General features: G+C 59.5%; 1 protein-coding gene across 1 annotated transcript; it reads left to right on the top strand.

Annotated features, from left to right (window-relative positions):
* Positions 1-275: 275 nt before the first annotated feature.
* On the top strand, positions 276-7949 carry LOC309612096 (uncharacterized protein; the record flags this gene model as incomplete). The annotated part of the gene is made up of 7 exons (XM_082357373.1): positions 276-388; positions 3882-4020; positions 4828-4898; positions 4949-5013; positions 5222-5867; positions 6314-6497; positions 7583-7949. The coding sequence occupies 7 exons, from the start codon at positions 276-278 to the stop codon at positions 7754-7756; spliced, it is 1392 nt and encodes a 463-aa protein (XP_082213499.1). The 3' UTR covers positions 7757-7949.
* Positions 7950-13572: the final 5623 nt, after the last annotated feature.

The following is a 13572-nucleotide window of genomic DNA, read 5'->3' as shown; positions in this document are numbered from 1 at the left end:
GACCTGAAGCCGGGTGTTGTGAGTGTCCACAGCCCCTCACTCTTCCCTTTAGAGACCCATCGCTCCTGCACTCTTAGTGCGAGCGGATCGGGGGCTGCGTGCTCGGCTCTGGGGTGGGCACACGCCCCGGTACGGACCGTCGGAGCACAGGCTCACTTCATGCTGAGGCTTCCACTCTAGGACAAACAGGCCAGGCGGGGCCTTTCCTCAGGAGACCAGGAAAAGAGTCACTTTCTACATCAGCTGCTAGTCAGGGGCAACGCAAGCCTGAAGCCATGAGAGCCCCGGTCCTGAGCACTTGGAGGAAGCCCCCCCACCCCCTGCCCCAGAACAGGAGGAAGTCAGGCCCCGCCAAGGGCCCAGCCGACAGGAGGAGAGGGGCGTTCAGGTGAGTCCTCCGTGCGGCCCACTTCGAACCAGCCCTCCTCTGGCTCCCCAGTTACGGGAGCCAGTGATTCCCATTTTCCTCAAGCCTCTTTGAGCTGTGGTTTTGAAATTTGCAAGGAAGAGGCTTCGAATACCCAGCGAGGATGGGGGCAGGGGCCTGGGGGTGGGGAGCAGGGAGGGCGGGCAGTGGAGACTGAGAACAATGTGGTCAGGGTGGCCTCTGGGAGGGGACAGCTGCTCTGGGCACACAGCTAACAATGGCACAGCTGTGTGATAAGCTGGGAAAAGCAAATTCCAGGAAGGAGCGGCAGAGGAGAACAGCTGGGGTGTTTGGGGCTCACAGCGGAGGCCCCAGCAGCCGAGCAAAGGAGCCGGGAGGAGCCGGGTGCCCACGTTCCACCCTGGGGGTAACGGGCGGTCACCAGGGGGTTCTGGGCAGAGAAGTGACAGCATCTCAGTTATGTCATTAAAGGATCGCTCTGATAAGCAGAAACAGAGAAATGGTTTCAAAGACTAGACAGCTGCTGAGGAGGGCGGACCCCAAGCTGGGTCAGGTGGAGGTGGGTGCAGGTTACGTTTGAGTGGACGGAAGCATCCTTGGCAGGTAGAGCCAATGGGACCTGCCGGTGGCTGTGCGCGATGGGGAGGGGGAAGGAGGGGTCCGGAGTGACCCCGAGTCTCAGGTTGGTGGGCGCGGGGGCCTGGCGGCGCCGACTCCTGGGAAGAGAAGGTGATGGAGAGAAAGGGCTCGGGAGGTCTGGGGTGGCCACGTGGATTGAGATTCTGATGCTCAGGCCACAAGCTTGATAACTGATTAATCACTCTGAACCTTAGTTCTCCGAGAATGAAAACGTAAGCTCTATCGTGAGAGTAAGGTTGAGGCAGCGAAAGTAAAAGTGACGGAGGCAGGGCCCACGTAGAGCAGGTGCTCAGTGAACACTGATGGGCCTTGGATTTGCGCGGAACGGGGCTCGCAGAGGCGGGGCAGCCCCGTCAGAGCCCAGACGCCCAGCACGGCGCCAGTGGTCCACGCTGAGTTGGTCGGGGACTCAGACGCATCTGGGCACGTGGGGCTGCCTAGTTCTGTTCGCGGGGGGACCTGAGCCGCCCCCAGGGAGAAGGCTCATGCCGAGAAGAGTCGGATGACGTCGCCTTTCAAGTTCATCTCACAGACCGAGACAGGAGTCCGAGGGTGGGGCGAGGAAAGGGAAGGAGGAACAGAAAAGCCGTCTCCCTGCATCTCTGCTCCCCCGTGCCAGCATCCCCTGGTTCCCACAGCCTAAGGGCCCTGGAGCGTCCGCGGGGCCCCAGCCAGCTTGGTGAGCTGCCCAGATGCAGGTGCCCAGCAAAGGCGGCAGCATCCGGCCTCTCAGGCAGAATCCAAGTGGATTCCAGAAAAGGAGCAGCGCCCACCCCAGGCCTGGTGGAGCGTCGTGGCGGCGTGCTTTGTGCTGCCAACCCGGGGCCCCCAGCAGACCTGTCGTTCCAGATGAGACACCCGTGGGGACCCGGAAGAAGAGGAAATGCGGGGGAAATTGCGCAGGGAGCAGACACTAAGCAGCCCACCAAGCTGCATCCCCCTTCAGCCCCTCCCCACGGAGCGCTCCCTCAGCCCCAACCCGGACCGCCTCTCCTTCCGGCAGGAGCCACTCTTGTAAAGGTGGCTATCCTTCCAGTTGCGCCGACTTCCTTGGGACGCTTTTGTTAGCTGCCATTGTTCCCGTTCAACAATTTCACATCTAATCCCAGAGAAGAAATCATCAAGGTGTCCTCACGGCTTTGCAGAAGTGTGTGAATAGCCACTTCCGCAACGATCTTTCCTTTGTACATTTCTTAAAACGTTCACACATCTTTTTTAAGTTCCTTTGTAATAAAGAAGCTATTTTTAACCAGACATAAATACTGGTCATTTTATTGGTTTGGATAGAGTATTTTTAAACAAGTCATAACGATTTGCCCGTAGAAATGCCTCAGCTGAACGCTGGGACCTAGACGGAACCTGACCATGCTGAGATGCACTCAGCCCTTCAACAGGGGCCCGCCGCCCGGTCTCCCGTTGTTGTCACCTCCACAGGACTGTCCCCAAAGAGCTAGTGCCAGTCTGTGCTCCTGAAGTATCTCCCCCGCCCCCCAAGGACCCCTCAAGGGATGGAGGAAGAAGTATCTTGATAAAGCTCTGCTTCTGTAAAAGCCACATTTGCTCATGGCAGAACGTTTAGGAAATACAGAAAAAAAAGCACGAAGGAAACAAAAATTACCCGTCACCCTAAAACCAAAAAATAACCTTAGCCTTTCTGAGCCTCAGTTTCCCTAAGTAGAAGGGGAATAAATGTGTCACAATCAATGATAACAAATAGGGTGCCGTCCGGATGGGGTGCTGTCCCAGCTCACAGCGGTGCCCTTTTCTGAGGCCTGTCCCGGAGGTGAGTCAGTCTGTGTCGGTGACCCGTGGCCCCGGCCCTACCAGGCAGAGTGGGAACAGCGGCCTGACCCAGTGACGGGGGTGCCCAGGGGCAGCCCTCTTCTCCACATCTCAGAGCACTGGAGGAGCCCTGTCTGCAGGGACAGACGGACAAGCAGACAGAACAAGGAGCAAGGGATGAGAGACGGTGCAGCTGGGAGGCCGTCTGTCCGGGCACCATCCTATAGATTTCCCGGGCCTGTGCTGTCCCGGGACCCCGTGTAAGCTCCAGTCAGCTCTCGTCGGCTGCCGTGAAGACTCTCCAGAGCCAGGACAGGGTCCAGCTGTGCCCTGGGCGAGGCCTGGTACAGTCAGGATGGACCCTGCTCCTGTGAACCTCTCTGGGCGGGCGCTCGCCCAGGCCCCACGTGCAGGGGCACGGCAAAGCCCTCTCACAGCCTCCCCAAGGGGGATCCCTCCCCATCTGCACGTCCCCACAGAGGAGGGAGCCCGTCCTAGGTCACAAAGCCAGGGAGCGGCTGGCCTGGGACCCAGAGCCTGTCCTCAGAGCTGCCCGCTTCACTGCCAAGCGCTGCAGCTCCAGGGACAGCAGATGCTACAGGTCTGTGTTCTGGAACATTCCCTTTCTTCTCTCTCTTTCTTTTGGCACTGCGGCCTGTGGGATCTTGGTTCCCCGACCAGGGATTGAACCCGCACCCCCTGCATCGGAAACGTGGAGTCTTAACCACTGGACCCCAGGGAAGTCCCTCTTCTCATTCTGCTAGAGTTTAGATGGGCTGCCAATTACCTGCCCGATCGAAAGCTTTCAGTGAATGTTGGCAGGAAACCACTCCATACCAATCACCATCCTAGACCCAGGAAATCAGCAATGAGATGGTGCTGCCCTGGCCCCAGAGCAGGCAGGGCCCAGGGGGAGGGGGCCGGCTGGTGAACATGGCAGTGGAGGGGTGGGAGCGGGGGCTGGCGGGAAGCCCAGGGGACCAGGGCCCAGGCGAGCTGGCTGTCCCCCCACGCACGCACGCACGTAAGCCCAGGACACCCCCGCCCTTGCAGCCCTGCACCGCTCCCCCAGGTGCCGGGCGGGGAGCGGCCACCAGCCCCAAGGCCCCGGCCTGACCTTGGAGGTGCTTGCCTCCAGGCTTGCCGACCCCAAGTCTCCCCGCTCGCCCCCCGTGTCCCGCCCCAGCACAGGGCTGCCAACACCCACACCTGTCAGCCTGCCCAGCCTCCGGGGGGACCTCTGCCGGTTCCCTCGGGGACACTCGGAAGCCCGAAGGGACGATCAGTCGAACAGGGCTTCTCTTCGTGTCAATATTTTCAGGAAACAGCCCTTTTGCTTGAGTGCTCTCAGGAATACGATTAACATAATTTCCTTCGCTTTCTCGAAATTTGATGTTTACAAGGCTATTTTGGCAAGAGCATACTGCAGGCTGGCGGGACCCGATGTTGAAACGCTGCTCTTACTTTTCATATTGACATTGCCATCGAATAACCTGACGCTCTGCTGTGCTGTTCCCAGCCACTTCTCGGGGGCATTTTGAAGGGAAATGCAGGTATTTCCTGAATGGAAAGGAGCCCCATGACCTTTGGGCCTGCCGGCTGGGCTGGTTCTGTACACACCTTGGCCATAGTACCCTCTGTCCAGCACTGGGGAGAGGATTTGTTCTTCAAATGTCAGTTCATGCTTCACCTCCTCCAGGAAGCCCTCCTTGCCTTCTTGCTCTTGGCCCTTTGTCAACAGAGTTGAATCATTCTTTCTCTGAGCTACCATTATACCTCCTCAATATTTGTGTTATTTTGCTCATAATACTATACCAAAAGGACTCTGCTTATATATCTGCTTCTCATACTAAATTATAATGTCCTTGGGGCCAGAACCGAATCTTTCTCATCTGTGCAGCCCCACCGCTAGAAGGGCACCTGGCACCCAGTAAGCTCCCCTGGCTGGCAGTCTGTAAACTGGCCCCAGCACCTCCTGGTGCTCACACCCCTACGTAACCCCCTTGTCTTGCCTGCAGGCTGGACCTAGGGCTGCTTCTCTAATCGAGAGAACAGAGCGAGAAGTGACCGATGACACTCCTGAGATTCGGTGACAAAAGGCGGTGACTGTCTTCCTCACTGGCCCCCTGCGGTCCTCAGGGCCCGGCCCCGGGGAAGCCGCCGCCGTCTCGCGCTCTCCAATGAACAACCGAGTCTCTGTCTTGGTGAGACTCTGTAGCACCTCGTTCTGATGGGAGCCTGGCAGCCGGGGCTGGGACGACAGAGTGCAAGCCCCCCACACACCTCCCCACACGTTTTGTCGCATTTGATTTCAACCGTGCAGTGAACATCATACCTAAGAAGACTTTTGATTATTTCATCTACAAAAAATCGTATGACAGACGGTGAGAAAATGACCTTCTGTTCTGCAAGCAAGAGCCGAGGGTCGGCCTGTACCCAGACCTAAGCCAGGCAGCGGGGCTCCGGGGCTCGATGGGCTGAGCCTTTCCCGTAACGAGGAAAGCGAGGGCTCAGCAGGCAAGCAGCACGACGCTGCCCCGGCGCCGCCCCCTTTTCCCGAGGCCTCATCAGAGTCCCGCTGGGGCGGGTTTCCAGCCCAGCCGCGTCAGGGCAGGTGGGGGAGGGCGGCGCAGGGCCCGGGTGCCCGGCTGTGCCACCACCCTCCTGTGCCACTGCCGCCAGGAGCACTGAGAGCAGAGCCGCGGGCTTCCCCCGAGACAGCGCTGAGGGCCAGGGAAGTGGGCGGAGACCGCTGCTTCCCAGGGGCCCAGGTGGAGCCCCCGCCCTCCAGATTCTGGAGGAAGGTGGGTGGAGAACGTTGGGGAAGCAGGCCTGCCCCGCGTGGGCCTGCCCCGGGCCGGAAGCATCCCCCTCACTGCCAGAGAGCCAGGCTGACGCACTGGCTGGCGTTTCATTTCCAAGGCAGAGTCTCCGGGCATGAAACTCACCCGCCGGCTGCTTCCTTTCCTGCCAACACCGCAGTTCATCATCGGATAGTAACAAGGGCACCTCCCATCTTCCCAGCACGCCGACCTCGGTTGTCTTTTCGGAGCAGCTGGTGAGCGGACCGCAGGACTTGGAAGCAACGAGGGGGCCGCCCCCATCGCTCCCCGGCTGCCCTCTCACCCCGCCCAGGGCCGCCCCCATCGCTCCCCGGCTGCCCTCTCACCCCGCCCAGGGCCCCACGCCGTCCGTGGACGGAGGGACCTCAGGCTGCCCTGGGAACGGGCCCCGACCCTGCTTCAGACGGCGCGGGTGGGGGGGGTGGCAGGAGCTCCAGAGCACGGTCCGCGCCTCCGGAGGGGGGTGGGGACGAAGGGCTCCGGGGGCCTGAGACCCAGGCCTGCCGTGGCCGTGCGCCCGGGGCTCGGGGCTCTCGCCTCTGCCCGCGAGCCTCTCTCCCCTGCCCCACGAGACAGAGGGCACAGGCTTCCAGCCTGACCAAGAAGATGGCCACACGCGTGGACCGCCTCTCCTTCTCAAAACCGCCTGCCACCGCGGAAGTTCAAAGGGAAGAGAGGCAGAGAGACATCAAGGAAGCCCTGGAAGATGCAGACCGGTGAGGGAGCGGCTTGACGGAGGAGAAGAGAAGGAAGGAAGGAACACGTGGCGCCCCCGGCCAGAGCGAGGTGCACAGCGAGCCCAGCCCGTCCGGCCCGAGCCCAGCGAGGCCCCGCCACGGCGGCAGGTAGAGACAACGGAGGTGCCAGGGCAGCGGGGCGGCTCGTGCAGAAGCCGCAGCTGCCGCCTTTCGGCTCCGCTCTCCACGCGGGCCACGTCGGGGAGCACACACGGCCCCTCGTTATCACCGAGCTTGGGTCCCCGTTGGGAAAATCAGATAATAAGTGAGCAAATAAAAATGTACCTAAAATGGAATGAGGAAAGCACAGATGGTGCTAAAGCCAGGTGGAGATTGCAAAGAGAGGGCAGAGTGGGGACAGGTTCAGGGACAGAGTGGCCCGCCACTTGGCTGGGGCAGGACTGGGCTCCGGCCCCGAAGGGGGTGTCGGGGGTCTATTCTAGATCAGCGGGCAAGGAAGGGAGCCTCTCCACAAAGGGGACGTTTGGGCCAAGAGCGGGAAGGAAGAGGCCAGCCGGGTGGCAATCAGGGAGGAGAGTCATCCGGAAAGCAGAGATGTGAAGCAAAGGCCCAGGAACATGAAGCAAGACACGCCCAGCAGGGTCTCGGGGCCTGAAGTTGGGCCCAGCGTCCAGCAGCATCTCTACACATTTTGCTAAATGAATACCGTTCGAGAAGGCGCACACAGCTGTGGTGCCATGCGTGAGGCCAGGCCACGCGGGCTCTGTGAACCGGGGTGAGTAGGCCTCACACCCATCGCAAACCAAACTGGCAGAAGCCACAGTCCTCACTGTGACGGATACTCAAGGTCGTGGGTGGAGATGGGGGCGTGGCTTGACCACGGAAACACACCCTCTGTGCCCTGTAGCGCCTCTTCCAGGGGTCTCTCCCAGAGATGATGTGAGAGAGAAATCGTATTTCCCGCCCCTTTCTCTGAGCACACTCTGCCCTGGTCCTCTCTACCCCTGCAGCCCTGGGCGGCTGCTCCAGGATATTTGGGATGAACGGCCAGGTTTTGCTGGAAGGAGGTCGCTCTGGGGCACACAGTTAGATGGAGAACTTGGTCTGATCATGGGCCCACCAGAAGCCCTTGGCAAATAGACCTGCCAAATCTAGCAATTCAGCTGCTACCAGTAATGTAGGTGATTTTTGCCTCCATGTCATTTGCTTATTTATTTTTTCATTGTGTTTAGAATCTAGATGGAGAAGGAAGGCACTACGTACTGGAGACCCCCTCAAAGATGCCAACAGAAGTGAAAGGACCACGACATAAGGACATGTCCAACCATAGATGCTTGTCGCATGGATTAGTAACGTACAAAGGTTCTCACTGTAGTTGTTTTGACCAAGAATTGGAAGTAAATTGAATGTACATCAATTAGAGAGAAGCTGGAAAAAATGTATTACATCTGCACTAGAAACCATTACACAGTCATTAAAAATAATTAGCTGTACTGGATAATTTAAGGTGATTTCCACAAGTTGATTCTGAGCGAGAAAACAAGAGGTTGAAACTATGTATTAGTGATACTATTTTCATAAATAAATCTTGGGAATATGTTGTACGTGTATTATATGGGGGAAATACGAAAAGACAAATCAGGTTATTGAGTACGGCTTATGGCTAGGGAAGCAGGTTCCCTGATTTTCTCATTTCTTTTGCTTTGTTTTGATAGATTTAGGGTCAGAACTCATCATTTAGAGTAGAGAAATCAAGTAACAGAGACAAAAGTACATTTAAAGATATAAAAGTAAACAGAGAAAAACAAGCAAATAAAAACATGATAATGATAAGAAGTAGGAAAAGATGCCGACTCGCCCATGGACCCACTTCCGCACACTCAGCCGGTGGACGATCTGCGGGGACGCACGGAGCCCGCACAGCACGGAGCGCCCAGGGTACCCTGAGCTCAAGGCCGCCGTCCCACGGGCACCTGGACACGCTGTCCCCTCCGCACGTCACCCTGGACAGGGCAGAGGGGGAGGCCTGGGGAGTGAGCCCTCCTGTGCGGACCACGTGGTGAGTCTACACCTCACTCCGTGGCGTCTGCTGACCAGGAGCGTGTTATTAGGAATGGAAAGATAAATATTGAAAAGTCTAGGAGAGGCAGGAAAAGACGGTGCACAGAAACTGCTGCTTCCGTGAGAAGCCGTTTGACACGGTTGGTGCTGCTGTAGGAGCCCAGCAATCAGCACCCTTCCTCTTACCAGAGTGCTGAGCTGATGGGGCGCCAGACAGACCCCAGGCAGGCGCCGGACAGACCCCGGGCAGGCGCCAGACAGACGCCAGACAGACGCCAGACAGACCCCAGGCAGGCGCCGGACAGACGCCAGACAGACCCCGGGCAGGCGCCGGACAGACGCCAGACAGACCCCGGGCAGGCGCCGGACAGACCCCGGGCAGGGCAGAGGAAGAGGATCAGGAGTGAACAGCGGGCTTCTGACTCCCAGACCCAGACTTAGACCGACAGCCCCGCGCAGTGACCTGCCCCTACACACCTCACGGCAGGGAAACCGACCGCTGCAGGAGGCCAGGCCCCAGGAGGGAAGCAGAGGGCAGCTCAAGCCTCATGGCAAAGTCACCAGCTAGTCGATCTGCCGCCCCTCTCAGAGAGGAGAGAGCCAGGGTGACAAGTGCGGGGAAGGCCTCTCTGGGACAGTCCTCCCAGGTGGCAGCAGGAATGGGACCCCACGTTTTGCCCAAAATACACAACTTGATTTTCTCCTCTATGCGTATGGATTACTTTGCTTTCAATAAACATTAGCTTTAAAACGATGAAAACGAAGAGACTGGTCAGACCGTTTCCTGTCCCCTCGTCACTGGCCTTCCCTGAGTAACTGAGAGCCGTGGGGCTTGCACAGAGGGAGCTCTGGCGTCCTCCCGCAGGAGGGGACACCGGTGGGTGGGGGGTGCACTGTCCTATTCCAGACCCCGCCTCCAACGAGCCGACCTCGGTCCCCTCGGCCAGGCCTCGCTGATGGTTGTGACAGTGACCTGCTGCATGGTGGGGAAGCCGGACTTGGAACTCAGTGTCCCTGCCGGTGTGAAATCGTGAGCTGAGCCCCCCTCGTAGGGTTCAGAGGGATCTGAAATGACTGCCATGGCGGGCAGCCCCCGGCCCCTGCCACCTGCCCCAGTGAGGGCGCCCACATGCTCGGGAACAAGCACTCGCGTCCCCAAAACCAAGAGTGATGAGCAATTAATGTGAAAATCTTGGAGGAATCTTCACTAATTAAAAAGCAGATGGAGTTTTAAGAAAAACCTACCCAGGCTGCAAGCTTCAGATTATTATAAACCCGGGTGCATTTTTATGAAACAGAGACAATCCAAAATGTAAAGGAGAACAGAGCCTTCTTTACAGTTAGTTAGGAGGTGCGAACACCTCACACGGGCGCAGCCTGCAGTGGCGCTGGGCCCGGGTGGTTTCCGCGCCCTCGGTAGACAGCCGTCCGCAGACCCACTGACTGAGCTGGACGGCGCCCCGGGCCCCGCAGGGGAAGCAGCGGCTGCCAGGGCAGCGGGGCGGGGAGGCCCAGGGACGGCTGCACCAGGACACGGACGCCAGCGGCACGTTAGCACAACTTTCTAAAAAGAAAGCTGCCACCAGGGTAGGTGCCGCCTCACGGCTAATCCGCCCCCAGCCCTTGGAGACATCCTGGCAGAGGTGGGGACACCGCAGGGTGAGTCCTGAGCTGACCAGGGGAAGTAGGACGTCCCGTCCCTTCCTGCAGCCTGACCCCAGCCTCTGTGTCCCCAGATGACTGGGATTCGCCTCTGGACGTAACATCTCACATCCGGGCTTTTCCTTCCCTTCACAAGCTTCTCTTTCCTCCCCGGAGTCCACATGCTGCCCTGCAGTGACAAGTTTCTGTGTTACCTTGAGCCCAGGGTTGAGGAGGACACCTCCGCGAGCACCCAGACCTTGGGGTCGGCCGTGGCCCTTGGGTCCCAGGGGAGAGCGGCGCGTGGCCGTCCCCTGTCCTCAGACCACCCCTCCCCCGCCCCCCCGCAAGGAGATGCCAGGCGTGATGCCAAATACCCCAGGTGCCCAAATACCCCAGGTGCCCAAATACCCCAGGTGCCGTCACAGGACAGAGCGAGAGTCATCGGAGCAGCAGTCCGGGTGGGAAGTGCGGGAAAGGTTATGTGGCGTCGACAAAGGAAGGCCGTAGGGCTTGGAAGCTGCGCAGTACTGGGAAGGCAGCGAGGGGAAGGGGCTCCCTCCCCACTGGGGCTCATCCGCCCACAGTGACCGGTCAGGAGAGACCAGACCTGAAAGCTGCCCCCACTGCCCAGCCTCTGAGACCCCCATTTTCCAGGAAGCTTCCCTCTCATCCGACCCTCCCCTGAGCAGAGACTGCCTGCTCTGCGAGGACTTCTAATGCCTCTGAACAGACCATGTGCACGTTTTCACAGCTCCCTCGTAAAAGATGTACTGGCAGACCCCGAAATGAACTCGGGGGAGAGGGGCGCGGGGGAGACGTCGTCAGAATTCCTGGGTTTCCTGAAATTGTCCACACTCTCTTCTCAGCATCAGACATGCCTGGCCCCGCCCTGTGGTTTAATAAGGCTCCAGGGTCCCGGAGGGGCACTGAAGGGTCCGCCGGGGGCCAGGTCACCCATCGGTCAGAGCCACCTGCTTCGGCCCCAAGTCTCCTATCTACCAGCTGTGGGCCTGCGGGCGAGTCACTCGGCCTCTCTGTTTCAGCCTCCTCTTCTGCGACGTGGGGCAGATACCGCCGCCCTTGAGCTCCCCTGTGAAGCCGTGATGGGCACGTGTCAAGCGCTGGGCTGGAAGCAGGGCTGCCATTCACTCCTGGGTTTTTCCTTCCAGCCGCGCTGCCTGCAGACCTCCGCGCCCACGCTTCCCAGAGAGATCGCGCGTCCCCCCTCCCCCCGCCCCGTTGCCATGGAGACGGAGACGAGCGCAGAAAGGCAGGCTCAGCACAGCGGCTCGGGCTCTCCTCCCCCAGGAGGGCTTCCTGTCAGCTCAGGGCAGTGAAGGCTCATTAGCGGGGGAGCCGCAGGCCGTCTGCCCACTACTTCCCAGGGCCCAGCCTGGCCCCGAATCTCCCGCCCCTCCCTCCCTGATGCAGAGCTGGAGGTCACCCAGACACCCTGCTTCCATTTCTCTGTGTAAGTCCCTCCCAGAAAAGCCCCGACCTGAGTCTGAGTTGGCCTGAGATACAGCTAAACCAGCCGGAGCACCTCTAAGGGGGGCCGTGGGCGATCGGGGCTCAGATCTGTGCAGGGGTGTGTGTGTGTGTGTGTGTGTGTGTGTGTGTCTGGCACTCTACCAGACACCTGACATGCGTGCTCTCGTAAAACCCAGACAGCAGGCTGAGGACACAGGGCCGCGTCATCCCCCAAATGGGTGAGTAAAGTGGGCTCTGAGAGCCCAGAGACAGGCCCCTGGTCACACAGCTAGGGTTCCCCGTCCAATTCCGTCAGCCCGGGAGCTCTGACTGCAAAGTCAAGCTTTTTGTTCTCAGGTGCGGTCTCCGCAGGCCTCCGTTTTGGAGTGAGCTGAACAATGGCTCCCAAAGATAGCAGGTCCCAATCCCGGAAGCTGTGGATGTGACCTTACGAGGAGGAAGGGTCCTTGGAGACGTAATGAAGGACCTTGACGTGGAGAGACTGTCCTGGATTGTCAGGGCGGGGCCTAAATCCAGTACAGACATGCTTAGAAAAGAGCAGCGGAAGACCGAAGATTCAAATCACAGGGAAGAGGGTGATGTGAAGACGAGGCAGAGACGAGGGACGCGGCCACCAGCCCGGGACACCCACCCGGTACCTAAGAAGCTGGGGAGGCGGGAAGGACGCCCCCGAGCCTCAGGGGAGCACGGCCCCCAGCACCTCGCATGTGGACTTCTGGCCTCCGCAGCTGCAAGGGACACAGTTTTGCTGTTCAGGGCCACCCATCCTGTGGCCATCTGTGGCAGCAGGCACAGGGCAATCATGCAGAGAACGAAGGTGCGGACTCTGAGAACTAGCCCAGGGCGTCCATCCAGCTCTGTCGCCTCTCCCCACGTGACTCGCAGCGGCCAGCCGGCACCCTAACATGACCCTCAGCCGAGGAGCCCCACCTTTGTCCAGTTCGGAACGTCCCTCTGAGCTCCAGGTGCAAATATCCCCAAACCAGCTCAATATTCCCATTGAGATGCATCAAGGACATCCCAGGTATGACACGTCCAGAAGGATGGACACACCTTTCCCCACACCCACACCTCAAAAACCACGCTTTCTCCATTTTCCCGGAGGTGTGGGCTCACTCCCCTTTCTTCACACCCGCTAGTCAGCCTGGGAACAAATTACAGTGATTCCCACTCTGAAACAGGTCTTACCTCCCATCCCCGCTTCATGCAGCCACGTCTCCTCTGCGCAGCCCCGAGACACCCCCAAGCGCATCCAGCCCCCCCTTCCACCTGGCAGCCGGAGGCCACCCTAAAGCAGAGGTCTGGGCAGGCGCCCCTCTGCACCGTTGGTAACACCGCCAGCTCCCCGATGCCCTCCCCCTTCCCTGCCACCCCCGTCATCCCTCGGGGAGCTGACAGCACCGCCTCCTCGCTGCTCTGCTCACAGCACGGGGGTGAGACCCTTGCCTCGGGCGCTCTAAACCCACACTGGGATGATGCGTGCCCGGGACGAGGGCACTGATCCCCAAGGCCTGGGAGACCTCGGGAGGATGACAGTGGATGCAGGGTGACCAGAGATCCCAGGGCGATGCCAGTCAGAAAGGCCACAGCCTGTCTGGTTAGGGACGGAGGGGACTCCACTGCCAGCCCGCTCAGACCCTCATGGCAGAACATGAGGACCGCAAAAGGGAGAGGACTGGACCCGCCCCGCCAGCAGACTGCTCTGGGAAGGGGTGAGCACACGGCCAGAGACCTCGGGGCGGACGGCCACACACCCTGTGTTTAGGGAACAGCGTCCACTCAGTTTCGCCCCTGTGCATCGTCTAGCAAAGACGATTTTCTCAGCAGAATCAGCTGCGTGAATGAACGAGGAGGCCCATCGAGGCGGCTCAGTGCCCCTCTGCTCCAGGACCAGCCACCAGAAATTGGTGGGGAAAAGCAACCCCTAATTTACCAAGCTCAGGATGGATTCTGTAGGTCAGGCATTGGGACCGGGCACAGCAGGGGGTGCCAGCCTCTGCCCCCGGAAGACTCAAATGGCTGGGAG

Source organism: Balaenoptera borealis (assembly GCF_965194805.1).
Source record: "Balaenoptera borealis genome assembly, chromosome: 15".
Taxonomy (NCBI): Eukaryota; Metazoa; Chordata; class Mammalia; order Artiodactyla; family Balaenopteridae; genus Balaenoptera; species Balaenoptera borealis.
Note: the sequence above shows the minus strand (reverse complement) of the source record. Positions and strands in the feature narration are given on the sequence as shown.